The sequence below is a fragment of the Delphinapterus leucas genome, chromosome 1 (assembly GCF_059928025.1).
Source record: "Delphinapterus leucas isolate spDelLeu-1000000601 "Yukka" chromosome 1, BTC_Dleu_Yukka2, whole genome shotgun sequence".
Taxonomy (NCBI): domain Eukaryota; kingdom Metazoa; phylum Chordata; class Mammalia; order Artiodactyla; family Monodontidae; genus Delphinapterus; species Delphinapterus leucas.
The window spans coordinates 57,424,008-57,446,792 of record NC_143129.1 but is presented as its reverse complement, the minus strand read 5'-3'; the positions used below and the strand labels follow the sequence as shown (position 1 = coordinate 57,446,792).

Below are 22,785 nucleotides of genomic sequence, written 5' to 3'. Positions count from 1 at the left end.
TATTGGCTTTGACAGGATCGTTTTGCATTGTCAAGTCACCTGACTGATCAAAATTAGAGGACAGAGAAGTCTCACCTCACTCAAAAATTGGTCTTTCATGTCTTCTGGTGCATCAGAACTGGGATAAGAAAATCTGCTTTCAGGATTCCAAAGAGTTACCCTGAAAAAGGAAGTACTACCTGGCTCAGAGGAGATTATCTCGTAGCCATTTGAAAACTTCAAGTTCTTGGCAGTCGGGAGTGCCCCCTGGACACCGTAGATGCTACATGGTGATTTAGGATTTCAAAAAGAAAGAAGAAACTGCTGCACAGAAAAATGCTCAGTCGTTTTTACTACGTCCCTTTTGCATATGAGAAAGAGGAGATTCTGAAGTAAGGAAACATGCCCCCGGAGCTTTCACAATCGCCAGGGAGCTAACCAACTCTAGGATCCTCATCCTTGTTCCCTTCCCATTTCAGGCTGTCTTTCACAAAAAGGTCTTCAGCGCCCTATGCTAAGGAGTGGCTGTCCAGATTTAACTGCCTGGTCGTTAAGAGTGGGAACTTGGTAACCAGAAGCAGTTACCTGGTTTTGGTGCTAGAGTGTTTTCTTTAGAATCTGGGTGGTTAGATGAGCTCAAATGTTGGGCCTGAGTGGCAATAGCTGCATCTGTCATATCAGTGCCACTCCTTTCACTGGTCACAGCTACAAGAGGGGAAAATAAAGGAGTTATTGCAAATACAGCCAGAAGCAAGGTGGTCTGAGATTGGTGACTGCCCCTGAGCTAGAAGACAGGAACGGGCAGCCACCATCCTGCAGAAACCATCCGGGGTGGGACGCTCAGTCCCTGCCAATCCTTCACTTACCTCCGTAGGCTCATGTACCCGGTAGCTACAGCATCATCTCTCATAAAGTGTCTCTGATACCAGGATTTGTGGGGCTTAGCAATATTATAAGATATCTCCTCAGGAGTGGGTGTTTATTTTCAGCAGTTCCTACCCCAAGAGGCCCAGTGCCCTTATGTAGTCTGCCAGCTACACAGGGCCCCCACCTTGGCACCCAGGAACCCCCAACCTCTCCATCAAGGGGTAGCACCTCAAACTCAAAGTACATATTCCAAAACCAAGCTCAGCCTCCCCCAGCAGCCTCCTCACCCCCTTTATGGTGCCCATCTACTGAGGCTCTCCAGCTGCTCCCTTACTCCCTCTCACTTGCTGTCACGTTCAGTCACCAAAGTCCTGTCAGTGCCTTGCAGATGTCTTTTTTTTTTTAATATGGAATATTTGAACCATATTGTTCTTGTGGTATATTACTGTAAAATATTTAAGCAAAAGTATCCCCTCCCCTGACCCAGGGACAACCACTATTAACAGTTTGCTATAGAATATCCTTCACACACTTGAATTTTTTAATTTGAATGCGTAGAGATCTACCTTATTCTCTTTAAAGGCTGCATAGTATTTCACTGAATGTACCGTAACTTATTTAATCAATCTGCTTTCAATGGACATTAGATTGCCTCCAGTTTTTCACTGTAATAAACAATGCTGCAACAAACAACCTGTGTGTGGAGGACACGTATATATGTGTATGTGCACCTTGTACTATTATTTCCTTAATAAATTTCCAAGGGTAGAATTTCTGTATGAAAGAGTATGCACATTTCGGAACTAACAGGCATTGCAAGAATGGTAGCACAAGTTTACTGTGCTATCCAGTGTTGACAGTGCTGATTTTCTCACATTCTTATCAGCATCATCACCCCAGATCTTTGCCAAACTGCTAAGTTAAAACAAAGAACTTTTTAATGCATCTTGCTTTTAATTTGCACTGCTATGATTCAATGAACAAAGCTGAGCATTTTTAAAAATGTGTTTGTATTTATATTTCTTCAATTAATGGCACTTGCAAACGATGTAAAATCAGTTCCCTCATGTCCCGCCTTGCTCCACTGCTCCAGATCTGGCCTCGGTTCCACTCTCCCGGACTGTGCAAGTCTTTCCCCACACATACACTTCCTGTGTCTCCTCTCCAAAATGCCCTCTTCTTACTCCACCCAAAGCATTGTACATTTCTTCAGTGAAATAAATAAGTTTGTAAAATCCAGAAGCACAGAAAGGGGGAAACACTCATATTCTTGTTGCCTGAATTTAACCATTGTTAACATTTTCACACATTTCTTTACACTCTTTTTTTCCCAAGTATAGGTTGATGTTTCCTTTCAACATTACTGTGACTGTGTTATATGTATAATGTTGAATCATCTGTTTTCCTTTAGCATCCTGATACAGGCATTGCCCCATGTCATTAAAACCACCTTGCTTCTATTGACTACAGAGCTGACCATTTTGCTCACTTGCTAAAAACCTCTGATGGCTGTGCTGACTGCAGGATCCAGTCCTTCAGAATTTGGCCTCAGTTTACGTCTTTCCCCTCATCACTTGCCGCTTCCTTCTCGAATATGTGACCGACACTCCAGTCACATCAGACTGCTTGTCTTTCCCAAACCACACATTTCCATATCTACCTATCTTTGCCCATGCTGTTCCCTCTGCCAGGAAGAACCTTCTAGCCTTTGCTGCCTGATGAAATCCTCCATTACCTTTTGTCCAATTACCACCACCTTTCCAGGCAGAATAAATGAGTCATTTTCTTGCCAAGCCTCTTGGTTCACCCTTCTGCGGCAGCACTAATTAAGCTGTCCTGGTTGTCTCTATTAGCCCCTATTAGACTAAGCTCTTTTAAAAACAGGAAGCAGGTCCTGCTCATCTTGGTATCCACTGCCTTGTTCAAAACAGGTACTCAGGAAATGATTGTTGAATTAAATCATCTACCAGTGTGCAAAACACTATTCTAGGCCTGGGAAAGATATAAAGAGGCATAAAACAAAACAGCCCCTGCCCTGTGAGATTTCACAACCTTAATAATTCATAATTGTGATCATTCATAATCATTTGTAATTAATAAAATGAGACTGAGGCCAACCTTGTCTATTGAATAAGGTAAGGACAGATAGGAGACTGAATCACTAAACATTTCACTACTGAATTGAGACTAGAATAGTAATAACTACCATTCATTAATGCCAGGCACTGAAAGATAACTCTTGACATTTGGTGTTTCTCTTCACTTTAAAAATGAGAAAAATGAAGTTCGGAGAGGTTAGGAAGTTTGCCTAAGACCACACGGTAAGTAGAAGACCCAGCATTCCAACCCTTGACTGAAAGACTCCTCTAGCCAAAGATAGGTTTTTCTCCCCTAGATCGCCCCACCCTAAATTATTATGTAGGGGGAGGATGAGGGGGTGAACTGGCTCTAGGATACCCCATGGAGTGATGTGGAATGCACCTGGGGCCGGGAGATGTGGCCCAGCACATACCCTCACCCCCTCAACCTCCCTGACTTGTGGCCGGGTAATGGAAACTAGGGCTTGGTCTCCCCAAAGGAAGACCCAGGCGCCAGGGCGGTGTCCCCAACCCCCAGCGACGCGAGTGGGCGGGGACCTATCTCAGGCTCTGGCCGGCTGCCGGCGGTCTCGGGCGTGCGGCCTGGCTCGGAGCTACCCCGTCCTGGCGCGCCGTTGTTCTCTGAGGCCCAGCCGAAGGCTCCGAGGTGCTCTCTTCCGTCCCCAGAAGCTCGGCGCTGCGGGACCGGCTGGACGTGGCAGACCCAGGGGGCGCCGCCATCCCCGGCTGAGCCGAGGCCCCGCGGGTGGAGCCGGGCGAGGGGCCCGCTGCGTCCTCCCGCGGCGTCCCCCCGCGGCGTCCCGGGCCCTCCCTGGGTCACGGGGTCCTCCGGGGGCGCGGGGTCAGGAGTAGGGCTCGAGGCGGAGGCCAGAGGGGTCTCAGTCACTTCCTGGGGGACAGAGGGGCTCCCCAGGAGCGCGGGGCTCGAGGCTGGGGTCGGCGCGGAGGCCGGGGGCACGGGGCCGAAGGACGTATTCTGGGCGGTGACCGGGGGGGTCGAGGGCCCACCGTCGCGGACAGGGCCGTACCCAGGGATCTCGAGGTGGGTCGGAGGGCTCGGCGCCGCCGTCCCTTGGGTCTCTGGCGCCTCAGGGCCCGCGGAGGAGGAGGCGCGTGGGGCGCGGGGGCGGGGGCCGAGCTCGGCGGGCTCCGGGCTGACTAGCTGCGGGAGCCGCGCCGCCTCAGCCGGACCCTGCGTGGGGCCGGCGCTGGCCCCTACGCCAGAGAGAAGGCTTCCGTGGGGCCCGCTACGCCGAGCGGCCGGGGAGGGGATGCGGGGGGGGACCGCGGTGCGCGGCGGCCCTCAGAAGTGACCGCCCGGCCCTGCACACCCATCGCAGACCGGGCTAAGCAGGGAGGGCCTCCTGACCCCGCCAGGTGCGGCCTGGGCCAGGTGAGACCTCGATGGGAAGCAGAAGACAGGCTGTTGCCCCTCTTCTCAACCTAATCTGTTGCCTCCAGGGGGAGGGCCGCGTTCCTTAGCAGCTCACGGGGACCCCACCCCTGCAGGACCCCGGCCTCCCCGCTCAGCGCTACGCACCCCGACCCCCTCCACTCCCTCTGCAAGTTAACTTCGAAATCACCTCCTCCAGGAAATCCTCGTTTAATTACAGGAGCGGGGACAATCCCCTTCTCTGTGTCCCCACCATGCCTGTGACTACACAGGCAACACTGCCTGTCAGGAGCTCTCTTCCCAGCCGGCTGTCAGATCCTTCAGAACAGGCCCTGCCTTTTCCTTGTGTCCCAGGAATGAATAAAGCTCTGTGCAACTATAAGCAAGCCCCCTAACTTCTCTGTGTCCTCAAAAAGGCAGCAATACCATTGTCAGATGTAGGAATCTGTAAAGATGCCAGGAGAACAGTGATTTTTGCCCTCAGTTATCCTAGTTTGCTTCAGACCTCATGGGAAGCAAAAAGGCAATAGCTGTGAAGATGTTTCAGGAATTTAAAGATGCTGAAGGAACACTGTCACTGTCATTCCCAGCCATGTCCCCACAACTCACCTCTCATCTTCTCTCCTCCCAGAAAAGCCCCAAATTGAAAGGGATTTGGCCCTCTATTGCGCTTCCCTCTCTGGATGCTGAACCTCAGAGGCCTGTCTGATGATTTTTCCTCAGAAGTACTGCTCAGCTGGGCAGTGAGGGCGTCTTCCCGTCTGTCTCCCAGGCCAGGCCCTCATCACCTCACCTGAGAGACTGCACAACCTCTCTTGGGTCCCGTGGCCCGGGAGCTGCAAGTCCAGTGGTCCAGTTCAAGGAAGGAGGTTGATGGTGACCGAGTCCTCCTCCTCCAAACCCCAGCCGGCCCAGCAGAGGGGGGGGCCCAGGGAAATCCCTCTCCATAATGGCCCATGGTCGCCACCCCGTTGGTTCACCTCTTTCCTGGCCCCTCCCTGGCCCTTTGGGGAGGATCCCATGGGACCCACCCTGTGCTGCTGCATCCAGGCTACCCTCTCCACTTCCTAGGCCCTGGAGACCCCAGAATCCAGCCAAGAACAGGCTCAAAGCACCCACAGAGAGCAGAAAACAGGGGAGGGTACTTGGCCTGGGCGTTGTCCCCATGGTCACTTCTGAGGAGGGTGTGTAGGAGAGCTGAGGGAGGGCTGCTGACTCCCGGTGTCCAATGGTGGGGTCTGCAAGAAAACACCACCGGTGAGTGTGAGGGCAGGGCTGATGAGGGGGGACACAGCGCCCCCCAGGTCTGCCACAGCTGACACGCCTGTGAGAGGTCCCACCAGACACTGATGACCAGCCTCCCATCACAGGAGCCAAACTCAGGAGGGCCCCTGTCACAGGACAGGTATGTTCACAATCTTTATTCCTCACAAAAAGGGAGGAACCATTGTTCCTATTTTACAGATAAGGATCATGATTCTCATCAAATCCAGAATACAAAAAGAAAACAGCCAAGAATAGGCAAATCCACAGAGACAGAAAGTAGATTAGTGGTTGCCAGGGCTGAGGGTGTGAGAGAATGGGGGGTCACTGCTAAAGGGTAAGGAGTTTCTTATTGGGGGTGATACGAATGTCTTAGAATTAGATAGTAGTGTTGATTGTACCACCTGGGTATGTACTAAATCTCGCTATGCTGGCCACCTCAAAAGAGTGAATTTTAAAGGTACATGAATTATATCTCAATAAGGCTGATACAAACAAGAAGGAAAGAAAGAAGGAAGGGAGGAAAGAGAAGAGAGACGGAAATGACAAGGCAGCATGAAGTCTGTTGCTGAGGAGACGTTTCACACACAAGATCCAGAATAACCAGGTGGGCCTCTGGTTCCCATGTGACTGTGGTGACAACAACAGTGTCAGTAGCTAGTATCTTTTGGGTGCTTACTCTGTGCCAGGGTCTCTACTAGGTCCCTTATATTTATTCTCATTCATTCTTCAAAGCCATCTTATGAGATGCGTCATCAATACCATTTTGTTTTTTCCACATGAGGGAAATGAGGCTCAGAGATGCCGCTCATCTTATTTCTAACAAGTGATAAAGTCTGATTCCAAAGCCCACACTTTTAACCTCTTTATTGCGCAATAAGTAATTGCTGTTGCTACTTGCTAATGCCCTGAGGCTAGATGGAATTAGCCATTAAATTAAATTAAAACCTGTTCCAGAATAACTCTGCTCCCCTCAGAATCTAGAAATACTTCCTTAGGTGTATCCTCACCACCTCCGGCTGCCAAGAAAACCCGTTTCCCATCCCAGCCTAGACTTGGTGGGTCAAGGGGCAGCGGGGACAACTGTCATGCACCATGGAAGCAGATGAAGGGTTTCAGGGAAAAGCCGGTCACTGCAGAAATTCTGGCGGAGAAGCTCCAGTAGCTGCGGAGACGCGCACATAGTCCTGCCCCAAACTCAGGCACCTGCAGCCAGGTCGGGACGCTGGCACCCACGTCACTGGAGCATCTCAGAGACCCAGAGGCCGCACTGAAGTAGAGGCCAATCCAGGCCTCAGTCTTACTCATGATGGATTTCAAGGCCTCCTTGCCTGTCTCCTCAGTCACCGTCTGCAGGTCAGCCAGGTCTGTGTGGCGTCTGCGGCAGTACCTCACAGCTGCCAGCCACTTCCTTTCTTGGTCAAATTGCTTGAAGTTCAGATTGCGGATCTGAACCTCAGCTGCGGGCAAAGAATGTAGAGACCACAGGTTTGAGGTCCAGGATCTCTGCCTGCTCAGCCCTCATCGCCCCCAGGACAGAGCCCTGGTTTGGGCCCTGCCCTTGTTCCGCATCCTCAGGTGTTAGGTTTGATCAAATCCACAAGTCTATAGGCAGACTAAATACCAGACTGGGAGAGTGAATGAGCTATCACAGCAGCAGCTGGGGGAAAGACCATTCATTAGGAAAGGCAGGGGTTAAGAACTCTCCTCTTGGCTGTATGGCCTTACAAGTCAAGTCTAAGCCTCAATTTCTCCATCTGTACAACAGGGATAATAATAGTACCTAAATGTATTTCGTTTAAAGGATTAAATGAAACCACGTATACAAATATTAAACACTCAATTAAATGGTAGGGTTAAACTTTGCAGGGAGGTGATGAGGGAGATGGGACGATCCTGGTCTGGAATCAGCCTCATTTGTGGTTTCCAGGGCCTGTGCCTGCCGCATGGGCTCTCAGGAGGCTCCCGGCTGAGGCAGGATAGAGGGAGTGTGTGATAGTCTCAGGCTCACACCATCAGGAGAGCCAGGGACAAGAGGTGAGCCTGGCGAAGGGCACACCTGCTGGTCAGTGGCCCTGACTCTTGGTGGAGCTCAGACCAAGACTCAGCCTCTCACAGCCTCTACCTCCAGCCCCCACCTGCCCTGTCCCTGGTCAGGCCTGTCTCATCTGCAGCACACAAGCATCTGTGATCCTAATCAAGGGAAGTTTGGAAAGGAGGTGCTTTGGCACCACCTGAGGGATTGATTCCAGAGACCTGTTAAAGGAAACACCTGTGTTTGCAAAATTGGGAATCACATCCTCAGATAGAGCCTCCCAACCTCTCTGACACATGCCTGCTCACCAAAGCCCCGTCAAGATTTGCCTATTTCCCTCATGTTCCCTATCTAAACTGGTCTTTTAAAGCTACCCTTTTTCAAGCACCTAGTCCTCGCCAGCCCTGAGCTTTGCGTGTCGCACATGTCATCTTTTAAAATCCTCACTATAATCCTGAGACGCAGATGTTATTAACCTCATTTACGGAGGAGAAAAGGGAGACTCGGGGAGGTGATGACTTGCCCAAACTCATGCCTTATTAAGTGGCAAGACGAGATTCAAATGCGGGTCCACCCTCCTCGGAAGCCTGTGCTATCTTCACTCCACAGCGCCATGTTCCACAACGAGCAGAAAACCAACTTTATAAAGCAGGCTGAGGAGTGAATTTCCTTTGAAGTGTCTCTAACCAGACACCAAGAAACGCTTTGTAAAATATCAGGGCAGTACTATCCCCCCTCACCAGGTGGATGGGCCTGGACTGCGGAGAGGTGCTACCCTTGGCCCCCACCCCCAAGCCGCTAAGGGTAGGGGCACCAGAAGACTGGGATGCAGCCTGGACTGGTTGGAGACCTTCCCCCACCCCACCCCACCCCACCCCCGCTCCTCCCCTCCCCCCCCACCCCTGGGGCCAGCTGAATAACAAAAGCATTGAGCCTCTGCTTGTGTGTCAGCCTGGGGGCCGCAAAGCCAGGGAATCCCTGGGCCAGGCAGGGGTGGGGGAAGCCAGCTGGTCCAGGTGGACAAGTGCAAGGGAAGGCGGAGCCCTGGAGCCCTGGGTGTATACCTGGCTTTGGAGAGGTGGTCAGGCTGAGAGCCGGTTCCAGGAGGGTGTGGGGCTCCAGGGCAGGATCTGTGAAACGGGCCACATGTTATGGGGCGGGAGTGCGGCTGCCCAGCGTGCTCAGTGGGCACCGGGAATCGCCAAGTTGAAGCCAGGAGAAACGTAGCTCCAGGGTAGAGAGCCTCCTTTGTTCCTATCTACGTGTAGTCCATAAATAGATATACCTATTGAGCACCTGCTGTGTGACAGACACTATCGTAGGCCCTGGAAAAATAGCAGGTATAAGACAAGCAAGATCTTTGTTCTTGAAGAGAATATGAGAAGGAGCCAGCCTTGCAAAGAGGTAGGAAGGAATACCCCGGGCAGAGCTAAGGTGGGAAGGGGCCACGTGTGTTTGAGGAGTGGAAAGCAGCCAGTGTGGCCAGGGAGAGAAATAGGAGATGAGGCCAAAGGTCTCAAGCAGGGCTGGGTTGGCTACAAAAAGGAAGTGATTCTAAGTGCTAAGGGAACCTACTGAATGTGTTTAAGCAAACTGGTCTGATTTACATTTTTAAGAGTTCACTCTGTACAGAACAGACGGGAGTGGGCCGGGCAGACGCCACGGAGAGCTGTGCTGGTGTGTGGACCTGCAGAGCTGGAGAGAAGTGGATGCAGTTAGGACGCATCTGGGTGGAGTCCAAAGACTCCAGGGGGAGTGAGGGAGAGCCCCGCACACACAGCCCTTCCTTCAAGGGGGCTCCCATCCCCACCCCGGCACACTCACCACTCCTGGAAAAATTTCTTTTCTGGCTTGGGCATTGCCAGATCAAACCTAGGCTACCCTGGGCTACATTTCAAGGCCCCGTGACGGGCATGGTGTGCAGACAATTGGGGACATGTCGGGTTGGTCCCCCATACCCCTATATGAGGAGTTGGGGTGTGCCTCGGCTGACTGAGAGAAAAGCAGAAATTGGCACTTTTTATCAGGAACGTGCTGTCTATAACCATCCCCCGTGTGATCTCAGCACCTTTAAGACAAGGGTCAGTGGCATGGGCTGCCTGGGCAGAGAGGAGCCAGCCAGGGGGCAAGGATGGGGGGCCGTTCCCCAACAGCTGGCACCAGGTGCATTGAGTAAATGGTTTTTCTGCAGAGGGGCACCCACCTACCTCCCCAAAGCAGGGGTTCTCCCAGAGAGTGGCTGTTCCACATTCCCCAGTCCCACGAGACAGAGCCACCCTGCACTTTAACGAGGAGAAAGACCTTGGACTCTGCTCTGGTTTCTGCACAGACGCAAATGGATCCCCAACCTGACTTTCCCATTTTCCTCCCTTTCTTTTTCCTCTTTCCCCAGATCCTTAATTGGCAGAAGGAGGGGACGTGGTGGAACATTTCAGATTTTACTTTTTGAATACCCTGATTTACACCCGTTTCTCTGATGGAGCGTTTGGAATGAGGGACAGAAGAGAGAGAAACTAAGGTGGCAGAGAAGGATGTAGCAAAAAAGCATTAAGCTGATAGCTATCCTCTGAAAGGCTTGAGCCAGACCCAGGCTCGCTCACTCTCTCTCTCTCTCATTTACTCTTGAGAAGCAAAACCCTAGGAGGAAGACCAGGCCCAGACTATGACTCTGAACACACCGTAGTAGCAGATGAAGGGCTTCTGAGCAGTGCACGAGGCGGCCCCCAGGCTGGGGAAAATGGCTATTGAATACAGAGTGGCACAGAGACCCTCCTCGAAGACGGAGGCGAGCTCCACACTGGCACGCTGAAGGTGGAGCCGCTGGACCATCTCAGGCCCCCAAGGTGCACGTGGAAGAAGAGGGCGATCCAGGCTGCGGTGCTGCTGGTAAGGGAATAGAGGGTCTTGATGTTGCTCCAGTCGCTCATGCTCTGCAGGTCGGCCAGGTCTGTGCGGTGCTGCCGGCAGCACTCCAGGGCCTCAGACCAGCTCAGCTCCTCTTCCACCCTCCAGAAGGTCTTGCTGTCACTGGTCAGCTGCAGGGCTGGGGTGGGAGAGATTGGCATCGTGTGGTTGCCCCTACCCTACTCCCAAATCCCGGGTGTTCAACCGCACCACAGGCAGCCTCCCCAGCCTCTCCTAACCCACTCCACCCCTCACCTCCCGCCCTCCACTTGCACAGCTCCACAGCTCTGCTTCCGGGCCTCTGCACAAGCTGCTCTCTTGGCCTGAAAGACTGGCCATCCTCACCTGTGCCCTTGATCCCCCATTCTCCCAGTTCTCGTCTCCCCCTTCCCTCTGCCCCATCCTGGGCAGGCTCCCTTCCTATGAGCCACAATGTACCTTTGTTAATGCTTAGCAACAGTAGAAAGTGTTTACTGAGCACTCACCAGGTGCGATTAGCTCACTGAATCCTTTCCAACAACTAACTCCCTAGGATAGACATCACCATGACTGTTTTACAAATTAAAAAACCAAGTCACTGAGAGTTAAGTGACTTAGCCAAGGCCACCCAGTGGAAAGGGGTAGAACCAGGGCCCAGGGACCGTGGGTGGGGCTCCCAGGGCAAGGCCCTTAGACAGAGCATGGTTTTGCCCTGATGTAGGTGTCACAGGCTCATAACTGCGGCTGCACATTAGAATCACCTGGGGAACTTTTCCAATACACCAATGCCCAGGACGCCCAACGGCAAGGATCTGAATCTCTTGCTGGGACTAGCATTAGAATTTGTTTAAAGTCCCTGGGGAAAAGGACCTTTTCCACCACCAGGTCCAGGCAGCTTGGGAGCAAAGAACCAGCCTTATTCATCATTATATTCCCAGTGCCCAGCACATCAGAGGGGCTGGGTGTATTGAAAATGAATGAATGAGTGAACGAATGAGCACAAAATTCTCCTGGGAACCGACCCGAACCCCAAGAACTCAATGTTCACTTCCTTCCTTCCTTAATCCATCCCCTTGTGGAGGTGCCAGCAAATGAGGGCTGGTTAAGGACTGCTCTGCTCAGGGTCTTGGGTTAGGAGAGGGGGGCCTCCTAGTCCTTAAGGAACCAGCCTCAAGCCAGAGCCCTAGGAGAACAAAATAAGACTGAAAAACCAGGCATACAGAGGGGCAAGGATGTGCACAATGGGGGAGGACACGGGAAAGGCCTGATGAGGTGCCTGCCGAAAGAATGATGTTCCTCACACCCACCAGAGGCCAAGAAGATGCTGCCTGTCGCTGAGAGAAGTTGAAGGATCCCTGGGCAGGAGAAAAGGAATAGAAAGAAACTACTTTCTTGTGATATGTGATTCATTTTGATATTTGTTTATCCTATTCTGTTTATTTTTAAAAATTCAGTGGCTGTGGTCCACTAAATTGACTTTAGGATGTAATGGGTCCCAACCCACAGTGTGAAAAACCTTGCTGCCCCAGCTGATCTCTTGGCTTTAAGCACCTTGAGATGACAATTCCCAGACACAGCCTCCACCCTGGAGCTCAGTGTACATGTCTGACTGTCCGTTTCTCACATGCACATGGGTTCACCCTGCCAATCGGCCTGTCCTAGTCGTCCCAGCTCATCACATGGCACCCCTCACCCCAGCACCTCAAGCCCCACCCAGGAGTCACGGTTGGTGCCTCTCTGTCTCTCTCTTGGCAGATCCCATCAGTTCTACAGCAAGTGTGCATCTTGGACCTTCTTGAACTTTCCACTTCTTTCCGTGCCCACTGCCACCCTGGCCCAAGTCACCATCCCCTCCCTGGGACTGACAGCACCAGCCCCAAAGGCTCTCTCTGCTTCTATCCTCCACTATCACAGTCCCCTCCCCACTCTGCGTGCAGAAGGACCTTTCTGAGATGCTCCCCTTGTCACTGCCGCGGGCCACAGGGCGGGCTCCTTACCACAGTCCCCAGGCCCTGTGTGTCCTGGTCCTGCTGTCATAGGAAAAGCCTCTGCAGGCTCCCGCACTTGCTCATGCATACACCCTACTCATCCACAGGGCTCGACCCCGGGCCTCGGGACCTTTCTCTAGCTTTATTCTTTGAGGTTCCTTCGTTTAGCCCTTAGGCTCAGACCAAATCTCCCCTCCTCAGAGAAACCTTCCCGCCCACTTGACCTAAAGAATCCCCGCCATGCGTCTCCCTGTGACTGTCCCTCGTCACCCTGATCATCTCCTTCGTTGCTCTTGTCACATTCTGTGATGATCTTGTTTACTGTCTTCTTGCCAAACGTCTCTGACCCCCACTAGGATGTGGGCTCTGTAAGGCGGGGCACCATCCCTGACTGGCACCCATCAGCACTTAATGTGTTGGTTAGATGCGTCAGTGAAGAAATGAATGAGTGAAATTCTACATAAAACAGCCAGCTCCAGGCTCTGACCCCTGGTGGTGGGGTGCGGGCAGGCGGAGGGCAGGGAAGGGGTGAGAGGAGGCAGGGCAGGGGCGGGGAGCCAGGCTGACATGCAGAAACAGTCACTGCTTCCCACTTTGTCTCCCCTTCAACCCCAAAGTCCGGGCACCTAGGGGAGAGGCACCCTTCCCGCAGGTCTGTGCCCTGGACGTGCGTGGAGCCTGGTGCCCTCCTGCCCAGGCGGTGGCCTTACCTGCTGTGCAGAGGGACAGTCGCAGCCCCGAGGCTGGCATGGCTGCAACACAGGACAAGACAGCAGGTGGAAAGGCTCCCCTCCTCTAGAAGAGGCTGAGCCTGGCAATTAATGAGCAGACGGGGGAGGGGAGGGCCCAGCCGGGGCTGGTTACCGTGGGAGAGAAGGGAGGAGGGCCGCAGACCGACAGCAGGAGAGCTGAGACTCCTGGGCCCTCAAGGCCCAGAGGGACAAGGGGCCGAGGGGAAGGAGAGAAGAGGGAGGACCGAGGAGGGACAGGAGCTGGCAGGTGTGGGCCAGGCTTGCAGCGCTCTCCTCCCTGCCCACCCTCTCAACAACCACAGTGCCGGGGAGAGGCCAGCACGATCCCCATTTTACAGGTGAAAAAGCTGTGGCTCCAAGAAGGAAATGACTTGACTCAAAACTCCAGGGTAGGGCTTCCCTGGTGGCGCAGTGGTTGAGAGTCCGCCTGCCGATGCAGGGGACACGGGTTCGTGCCCCGGTCCGGGAAGATCCCACATGCCGCGGAGCGGCTGGGCCCGTGAGCCATGGCCGCTGAGCCTGCGCGTCCGGAGCCTGTGCTCTGCAACGGGAGAGGCCGCAGCGGTGAGTGGCCCGCATACCACAAAAAAAAAAAAAAACCCTCCAGGGTAGGAAGTAGCAGGGCAACAATTCAAGCTCGGATCTCTGCAAAGCATGAGGTGGGGAGGTGATGGGCCCCCAACTAGTCCTGCTTCAGTGAGGCCAGAAGCCACCCATCCCAGGCTAGGCTCTGGCTCCCCAAGTAAGTACACACCAGAGGCCAAGGCACTTTCTCTGGGGGACCAAGAACATCTCTCTCTCTCTCTCTCTCACTCTTCCTTCCTTCCTCCCAACACCCTGTTTATGCCCATAACTCTCTCCATTCCCCTAAGAGCTAAGCTGTTGGAAACCAAAGGCTGGAAGCCTCTTTTTTTCTGCCCTCCACCCCTTCATACCCTTCCTGAAGGGAAGGGCAAAGGGAAAGAGGAGAAAATGCTTCCTGCCTCAACAGTAATGTCCTGCACAGTATTCTCTTGTGCAATGATGGCCTCAGATGACTTCTTCCCAGTGGCAGAACCCGTGTGTGCCAGGGCCACTCTCTGGGGATGGAAGAGAACCTGACAGTCCCATCCCGGAAAACACCACCCCTGCCAGGCCCCTCTCCCCTAGCCATTCACCCAGGTGTCCTCAGTCTCTTGACGTAAGGACCCTGCTAGGCTTCCCTCTGGGAGCGGAGAGAACTACTGGGGAAGCACAGTGAGTGTGGAGCGAGGCACAGTATCCACGCACCCTCACCTCCCCCAGGGCTGCTCCTGGCACTCTGGGTTGAAATTCCACGTGCACTTCTCTTTTCTCCCACTAGTCCGCGAGCCCCTTGAGAGCTGGGACTCTGCCATAGTCACAGAGCACTCACTCCATAATAAGTACAGCAAAAGCTCTCAGTGAGGAGGAGGTGCGATGGTTTGTATGAGGAGGGATTGCTATTATTCTTCTCTTTGGAGTCCCACTCCTACCTTAGACTCTGTCTGGTCTATGGAGATCTGGCTTACTTGAATGAATGAGGAGCCTTACACTGGACATGGAGGGCCGGTGATGAGGGGAGAGGGGACAGCCTTGCTGCCTGGGACACCAGTTTCGCCCAAGTTGTGTGAGGAAACCCAGGCTGGATAAAGGGAAGAGAGAGAAGGAAGCAGCTGGCTTCATGAGCAACCCAGAAACAAACACTTGGTTTGCATGAGCCACAGGAGGCAAAGGGGTTCGTGGAAACTCCCTGTAGCATCTCTTCCCATCCCCCAGATTAGGAATGCTTTTCCACCTGCACACAATACACCCTTAGGTACGTACGTGTCTACAACTTAAACTTTCCCACAATCTCCCAGACTAACTAGATCTGTATCCCCAGAGTGGAAGCTGCATTTCCCACACTTGCCGTATTACTCAGACACGCTCTCAGCACCCCGAGAGCAGACAGGTTTTCTTCCGCAAAGTGAGCTGCTAACGGCTTTCCGGGCTCTTTGTTAGAGATGTGCATTGTGGTTGCAATGTCCAGCCAAGCACAACTCGAGAGGTTTTTCTCTAAGCCTTGATGCCTGTGAGATAATAGAAAAAATGTATATTGGTCTCTGCCCCCAGTACCTGGCACAGAGCTCCTAAAACCCTTGTAGTTTCCTGAGTGACAGGAGTATCTTTTTTTCTGATGAAGTGACTCAGGGTGGGTGCCTGGATTGGGGCCAGTCTCTAGAAAGACCAAGCCATGTTGAGAAGCTTGGAGTTTTCAGCACCAGCCTCCTGTCCTTCAGAGTTAATGATTGCTCAGGCCTACGTAATGAAGCCTCCGCAGGGACTTCCCTGGCAGTCCAGTGGTTAAGACTCCATGCCTCCACTGCAGAGGGCATGGGTTCGATCCCTGGTCAGGGAACTAAGATCCCACACGCCACGTGGTGCAGACACAAAAAGAAGGAGAAGGAGAAGAAGAAGTAGTCTCCACCAAAATTCCAAAAGCATGAGGTTCAGAGAGCTTCTGGGTTGGTGAACACATGCAGACATGGGGAGAATGGTGCACTCAGAGACGGCATGGAAGTTCCCTGCCCTTTCTTCATACCTCGCCCTGTGTCTCTGTCCCACCTGGGTATTCCTGGTAATCTGGTGAGTAAAATGTTTCTCTGAGTTCTGTGAGCCACTCTAGCAAATTAATTGAACCTGAGGAGGGGGTCATGGGAGTCTCCAATCTATAGCTACTTGGTCAGAAGCACAGGTAACAACCTGGACTTGGGGCTGGCATCTGAAGCGGGGGGCGGGTAGGGGGTGGAGAGCCTTGTAAGACCGAGCCCTTAACCTGTGGGATCTGACACTAGCTCCAGTAGTGTCAGAACTGAATTGAATTGTAGGACACCCAGCTGGTGTCACAGAGAATTGCTGCTTGTAGGTGAAAACCCCCATATGTCTGGTGTCAGAAGTGGTGGGTGTGGTATGACATGGTGTGAGAGCAAAGGAGAAACACAAGGGGAAAGGCTGGGGGGTGGTTTTCGTAAACAATTCCTTATCTGCGGAATGAGGGTAATAATAACTATTTTACAATGCTATTATGAGGATTAAGTGAAATCATCTTTGTAGTGGCTTTGATACACTGCACAAATTCCAATGTGCAAGAAACATTGCATCATCTATTTGTCTCTAAATCAACTTAAAAATTTTAAGGTGTATGCACAGTACAATGCACCTATTTTAAGTGTACAGTCTGATCGGTTTTGCAGAACGTATATACCAGTGGAACCACCACCACAGTCGAGCCATAGAACATTTCCAACACCGCAGAATATTCCCTGCTGCTCTTTGCAGCCATCCCTCCCCCACCCCAGCCTCAGACAGCCACTGATCTGCATTCTGTCACTATAGATTTGTTTTCTAGCCTTTCATTTGAATGGAATTTCACTCAGTAAAACATCTGTAAGATTTACCCATCTTGTCCTATGTATCAGTAGTTAACTCCTTTTTATTGTCCAAGGGTCTTCCATTGTAGGAAAATACTACAAGTTGTTTATTCATTCTCCCGCTGGCAGATGTGGTGTTGTTTTCCAGTTTGAGGCCATTATGAATGAAGCTGCTGTGAATATTCATGAACAAGTCTTTGTGTGGACATATGTTCTTATTTCTTTTGGGTAAATGCCTAGGGGTTGGATTGCTGGGTCATATGGTAAGTGTATGCTTATAAGAAACCGCTAACTCTCTTCCAGGGGGGTTATATCATTTTCCACTCCCACCAACAATGCATGATAATTTTCTCAGCGTGGACATGAACTGTTGAAGACAATTATGCCTCATGGGGCCATTCCTGCTCGAGGGAAAAGTTCTGTTACAGCTAGCTTCTCTAGATCCCCACACAGCTGGGGAAGCAGTGGAGCTCCTGGGGCAGGTCACTGGAGCCTTCCTCGGACGCTTCCTTGGGTCCCCAAGAGAGCCACCCAGGGTCCTTTGCTCTTGGGCACCCCTTAGGGGGCAGCACACCGTACTGGGCAGCCAGCCCTGCTCCCTTAATCCTGAAGAAACAATCTTCCTGGGACCTCACGGGGAACATGAACCCTTGGATTCTAAACTACAGCTGCTCAAATTTTTCATTTATTTTCCCCCCTCTGTTTAAGTGCTGTTTTAATAACTGATCTTTTTTTTTTTAAATTATGCTTTATTCCTTTAAAAGTAAATGTGTTGGAGCCTGTGCTCCACAGCGGGAGAGGCCACAACAGTGAGAGGCCCACGTACCGCAAAAAAAAAAAAGTAAATGTGTTGGCCAGTAAGAACATGAAAAGATGTGTAATATCACTAATCATTAGGGAAATGCAAAACAAAACTACAAGGAATCACAGGTAGCCAATGTCTTCACACCTGCGCTACCCTGCCCTTCCACAGGGAAATCATGCCGTAGCCCCACACGTCCATGCACCTGTTTGGCAGTAACCAAGCAGTGTGACAGGCTAGGGAGGCAGGAGACTGGAGAGGCTGGGGGCATGCTCCGAGCTGAGAATGAGCTCAGAAGGGGCCGAGATGGGGTGCGGCCACGGCCAAGGGCTGCGCAAGGGAATCTGAAAAATAGGGTGTTCCCTCCTGGCAGAGCAGGACATCAGGAGGGTATGGACAAATACCCTCCCACTAGATGGGTGTCAGGAGACAAACACCACGAGTGAGCAGAGGAGGAGGGGTGACCCCTTGGCAGGGACTGATTCATAAAGCTGAGCAGAGAGAGAGAGAGAGCCCTCTTCCTGGAAGATTTTGCCCTGAAACCACCAGCCACAGCAAGTGGCGTGGGAGAAAGCTCTCCAACAAAGGACAAAGGGAAGAAGGAGGGATCTGGTGTCCAAAGAGCCAGGGGCGAGCGTCTGAGGCCAAGCCGGAGGTCAGTTACCATGAGATCAGGCCTCACGCGCCACGACTCAAGGAAGGAAACAGGCTGTGCTCCAGAAGATGAGGACATGGGTCAAGAAAGCAGCAGAGACAGGTAATATGATAGTTACTTTTACATATCAGCTTGACGAGGTCACAGGGTACAGCTGACCCTTGAACGACGTGGGTGTTAGGGGTGCCGACCCCCGGACAGTCAGAACTTTGCATATTACTTTACAGTCAGCCTGGGTATCCACGGTTCCGCATCTGGAGATTCAACCAACTGCGCATAGCGTAGGACTGCAGTATTTCTTCTGAAAAAAATCCTCGTATAAGTGGACCTGTGCAATCCAAACCCAGGCACAAGGGTCAGCTGAATTTGGTTAAATGTTATTCTGGGTATATTTATGAGGGTGTTTTGGATGAGATTAACATTTGAATTGGCAGACTGAGTAAAGCAGATTGCCCTCCCTAATGTGGGTGAGCCCCACCCAATCTGCTGAAGGCCTGGGTAGAATAAAAGGCTGAGCAAGAAATAATTCTTTCTCTGTTTTACAGCTGGGACCTCAGTCTTCTGTACTCAGACAGGAACTTCCACCATGGGCTCTCCTGGGTCTCCAGCTACAGATGGGAGATTTTGGGGCTTTTTGGCCTCCATAATCATGTGAGCCACTTCCTTAAAATAAATCTCTTGATTGTTAGACAGATAGATAGATAGGCAGATATCCTATCGATTCTGTTTCTCTGGAGAACCCTGATACAAGTAACCAAGTAGAAGGCAGAAGAGAAGGCCTGTTGAGTGTCTGTGGGGCCTGGCAGGGAGCAGCAGGACAGAGGCCAGGTAAGTTTACTGAGTGCCGTCAGCAAAAGGAATCTCACTGACACCAGGTCGTACTGCAAAGTCTCCTTTGTGTGGACTTTGGGGCTTCCATTTTTCCAATTCTCTGAGTGCTGGGAGCTGAGGGAGATCCACATACAAAACCCAAGGCTTGTTACATTTATGGATATCCCATTATTTCCCAAGGCAGGAACCCACAGGACCTCTGAGAACGGGCATGTGTTACCTGCAGACACTGCGACGTGATGCAGTATCAGCCTGACACACTCACAGCTCGGAGGACACCTTCTTGCTCTACGTTGTTAGAGGATATGTAGATCTAAGTCCAGTTCCAGCTGCTGTGTAGAGTAACAAGGCCAGGTAAAGGTGAACTTGGGCCAGATGGAGCAGATAGAGAAGGCTGATTTGGTATGTAATACACCTGCTGGGACAGGCTAGCAACTCTCTCTGCTGGAAGGAAGACCCATTTGATACACGGGAGACAGGTAAACACTCACCGTCCAGAGCTCAGCATGGAGGGGATGGTTCCACTGATATGGGGGGAGCGTGTCATCTTCAGAGACCCAGGCAGGCACTGGCAATGGGAAAGTTTGGCATGTGGTAGGTAGCATTCCCCCTCACCCCCCACCCCCGCCTCCTGCACTGGGTTTAGAGAAAAAATTGTCTAACGTGAAGGGTACTGGGAAGCTCACAAGGCCAGGTTAACATGGGAGAAAGCCAGCTCTGAGAACCGGGTCATGCACCTCCTCTGGGCTCTCAGCACCCTGAGCTTACTTACCATATTGTAAGTGCGATTCTAATGATGCCCTGTCAGCCCATCAATGATGAGTCCCTAGGGCCAGGGCCACGCCAGGTATCTTTGTGCTCCTGGTGCCTAGCAGAGTGCTTGGCACACAGTCAGGCTCAGTAAACGTGTGTTGAACCAGCAGGGGATTTGCTGTGGAGTCCCCTGCATAGTGACCCAGAGCTCCTTGCTAAGACCCAGCCTGGCCCTGAGCCTGGATAAGGGTGACCTGCCAATGAGTGGTGGCGTGGAGAACCAGGCCGGCCCTGGGATTCACGACTCTCTGCATGGCTTGTTATTGTCACAGGTTTTATTCTGTCACAAGAACGGGGTTGCTTTGTTTTGATCAAGAATTAGAAATGCATCAACGCTTATGTTTAGAAGGCTCGGCAAGCGACTGTGGTCTGCTTCCGTGTTCGATTCCACCCACGTTGTCTTTCCCAGACAGTGATTTTTCACACGAGTTTTGCCACCCAGAGGAGCGGTGTCACTTACGCCTCCTTCCTCAACTTCAAGTGGAGCCCAGGGCCCAGAGGGTTCTTCTCAAAGTGTTAGTCTGTCACATGGCCCAGGGACACCCCAGAGCCATGTGGACAGGAGCAGGGGGTGGAGCGGGGAGCTGCCAGTGGCCCCAAGGAACAAGGCGAGGGTGGAGCCCGGGTGGATTTGTGGATTCAGTCTCCTGAGCAGGGGAACAGACCTGCTGGAGAAAGCGCTCCCTGCAGAACCAACATACAGGGCGACGAGCTGGCAAGCTCTTGTGAGGTAAAGGCCGTCATCCGAGGTGATGTATCTGCACCCAAAAAAAAAAGTATCTGCGCGATGTTTGGCTACAAAGAACCAGCCAAGTGAAATCACTTGTTGTAAAAAATGATGAGGGGCTTGATAATAAGGCATCAGATCTGCTTTTAGCATGGCCACTAATTAAAATGAACAACCCTGAGAACCCACGGGATGTCACCAAATAGAAGTCCCCAACATTTCCATAGGCCACATGCTTGTGGGTCACCAGGCAGGAGCTACTGCTGCACGTGTGTGACTTTCCAAAGCCCTACAATTAGCGGGAACATGGGGCCATCTCCATTCACCAGTCACGTTCTTAGTTACAAAAGGAATCCACATCAGCTGGTTTAATTGTTGGGAGGGCTGGAGAAAGAGGCTGAACTCCCAGCTTCTAGGACAGCATTCAGCCCCTCATCAGAGTTAGGCTTACCTACATGGATGCTGAATAATTTTAGATCCCAGGGGAGGCTACATCCCTTTGACTCTCGAAACACAAATCATAGTTACCCTCAGGATGGCCTCAGTATTCTTCGTCGCCTGTCATCTGGGCTTTTCACCAACTGCACTGTCCACATATTGCTTCTTGTCCTAACGCTCTTCCAGGATAGTAGAAAAACCAGGAGAAAAGAATGGAGTTGGGTGTAGGAGGGGAGAGGGGACAGAGCCAGCTGTGCAGTCAGGCCTGGGCATCAGAGATCGTCCTGCCGAGACTGGCACCCCTCCCCCAGCACAGAGAGCCCCGGATTAGCACAGTACGTGCACCTTGAACCGGAGAGACTTCAGGGCATCCCAACCCAAAATAGCTTTAGGCTCGAGGAAGGGTCAGGAGAGCAGGTGTGTGGGCTTCCAGGAGAAGCTCGTTGTTGAGGGCAGACACCTCCTCCTGGTCTTTGGGTGAGTCCCTCTGGGAAAGGAGCCGGCAATTTTTGCTTCTCCTGGGGCGTGTCTTGTGCTTGGCTGTGGTCCTTCAGGGTGGGCTTTCCAGGACAGCCCCTCTCCCCTTGCAGGAGGGAGACTTCGTGGCTTTGGAACCCGACCTGAGGTCCTCTTCTCAGCGGCCAAGGCACCCCAGGCTCAAAGTTGTGGCGACACTCAGGCCGGCATGCAGGTCCTGGGCATTGTGACCTCAGCTGTTCCACACACAGAGAGGTGGGCATCCTGCCCTCACCTCAGCCTGTAACCTGCAGTGGCCTGGTCCCGGGGACCCATTGTGGGGAGGTTGGGAAGTTGAAGAACACTCTGGCCTCCTCCATCATGTCGGCCAAGAGGGCAGAACTGAAGAAAACAAACCTGGTAAAGGAGAAACTTTGCTGGCCAATGTGGGGCCTCTTTGAACTCTCACTGGATGGAGTTGGGAGGTACAGAGAGTCCCCAACGAACCCTCGGCTTTTCTTTCTACCTCTGAGCATGACGTGGCCTCTCAGGCCGGAAGGAGGGTGGGGAATGGACCCCTGGGCTTGGGGTGGGAAGGACCCCCGCCAGGAAAAGGAGCACCGAAATGCCCCACCCCTATCCCGGCCACTCCGGAGCCATGACCCCAGCCAGGCCCGCATCTTACCCGCGTGTTTAAGGCACGCAAGAACCTCATCAGATAAAGGTAATTATCATCCACAATTTACAGACGGGGAAGTGAAGGCTCAGAGAAGCAAAATAACGTGCCTAAGTCAACACAGCTGGTAAGGAGGGCAGCTGAGACTAGAATTCAAGTCTGTCTGTCTACCTCCAAAGTCAATGCTCCTGAAAAAATACTTAGACGGCTTCCTTGAGTTACCTTAAAGTGTCCCCGCCAGCCCTCGCCCCCGCCAGCTCCCCAGGGAGAAGGCTGCCTGCCGAACAGGCAGGTGTCACTCATGAGAGGAGTAGAACATGAGAAAATGTGAGTTATCTTGGCTCAGGCGCTGGGGGTATGTGGGCCTGAGCTTAAGCGCAGTTGGACAGGCAGGGTTGGGTGGGTGGAGGGTCCTCCCCAGTCCTGATGCCTGGCAGCCTGAATCCCAGCCTCCTGTCTCTGCAGAACAAGAACTACAAGGCAGTTTGCCTGGAATTGAAGCCAGAGCTGATCAGAGTAAGAAGCTTGTTTGAGGCCATACCGGCAGCCAGGCCTGAGACGCATGGGGAGGTGACTTGGAGTCAGGGGTCATTCGCTGTTCCTGGTGGCCAAGACTTGTCCCAGATGCTGGCGGATATATTGAGAGAGAGACAAGCTCTCTGCTCTCAAAGAACAAAGCGGATACCTAAATAAATAAGGAAAAATTCAGCAGTTTTAC

At 52.3% G+C, this 22,785-nt stretch overlaps 3 protein-coding genes across 4 annotated transcripts in view; 2 read left to right on the top strand and 1 right to left on the bottom strand.

Moving 5' to 3' along the window:
• The window catches only part of RASAL2 (RAS protein activator like 2), a 393,146-nt gene extending 389,663 nt beyond the window's left edge, over positions 1-3,483 (top strand). Inside the window, exon 20 of the mRNA XM_089920164.1 lies at positions 16-3,483. Within this exon, the coding sequence (XP_089776290.1) occupies positions 16-57 (42 nt within the window). The 3' untranslated portion in view covers positions 58-3,483. The remainder of the gene's footprint in view (positions 1-15) is intronic.
• The window catches only part of CLEC20A (C-type lectin domain containing 20A), a 65,633-nt gene that overhangs the window by 1,757 nt on the left and 41,091 nt on the right, over positions 1-22,785 (bottom strand). Inside the window, 16 exon segments of the mRNA XM_089921403.1 lie at positions 1-63; positions 66-110; positions 113-160; positions 565-684; positions 3,483-3,518; positions 3,521-3,737; positions 3,739-4,160; positions 5,484-5,576; positions 6,696-7,061; positions 8,701-8,766; positions 10,315-10,413; positions 10,416-15,328; positions 18,245-18,427; positions 19,178-19,289; positions 19,449-20,528; positions 21,026-21,114. Coding sequence (XP_089777529.1) covers positions 1-63; positions 66-110; positions 113-160; positions 565-684; positions 3,483-3,518; positions 3,521-3,737; positions 3,739-4,160; positions 5,484-5,576; positions 6,696-7,061; positions 8,701-8,766; positions 10,315-10,413; positions 10,416-10,701 — 1,861 coding nt within the window. The 5' untranslated portion in view covers positions 10,702-15,328; positions 18,245-18,427; positions 19,178-19,289; positions 19,449-20,528; positions 21,026-21,114.
• TEX35 (testis expressed 35) overlaps positions 4,267-22,785 on the top strand; it is a 33,114-nt gene continuing 14,595 nt past the window's right edge. For both annotated transcript variants that reach the window (XM_089921464.1, XM_089921519.1), the window contains exon 1: positions 4,267-22,697. In XM_089921464.1, coding sequence (XP_089777590.1) covers positions 22,494-22,697 — 204 coding nt within the window. In that variant the 5' untranslated portion in view covers positions 4,267-22,493. The remainder of the gene's footprint in view (positions 22,698-22,785) is intronic.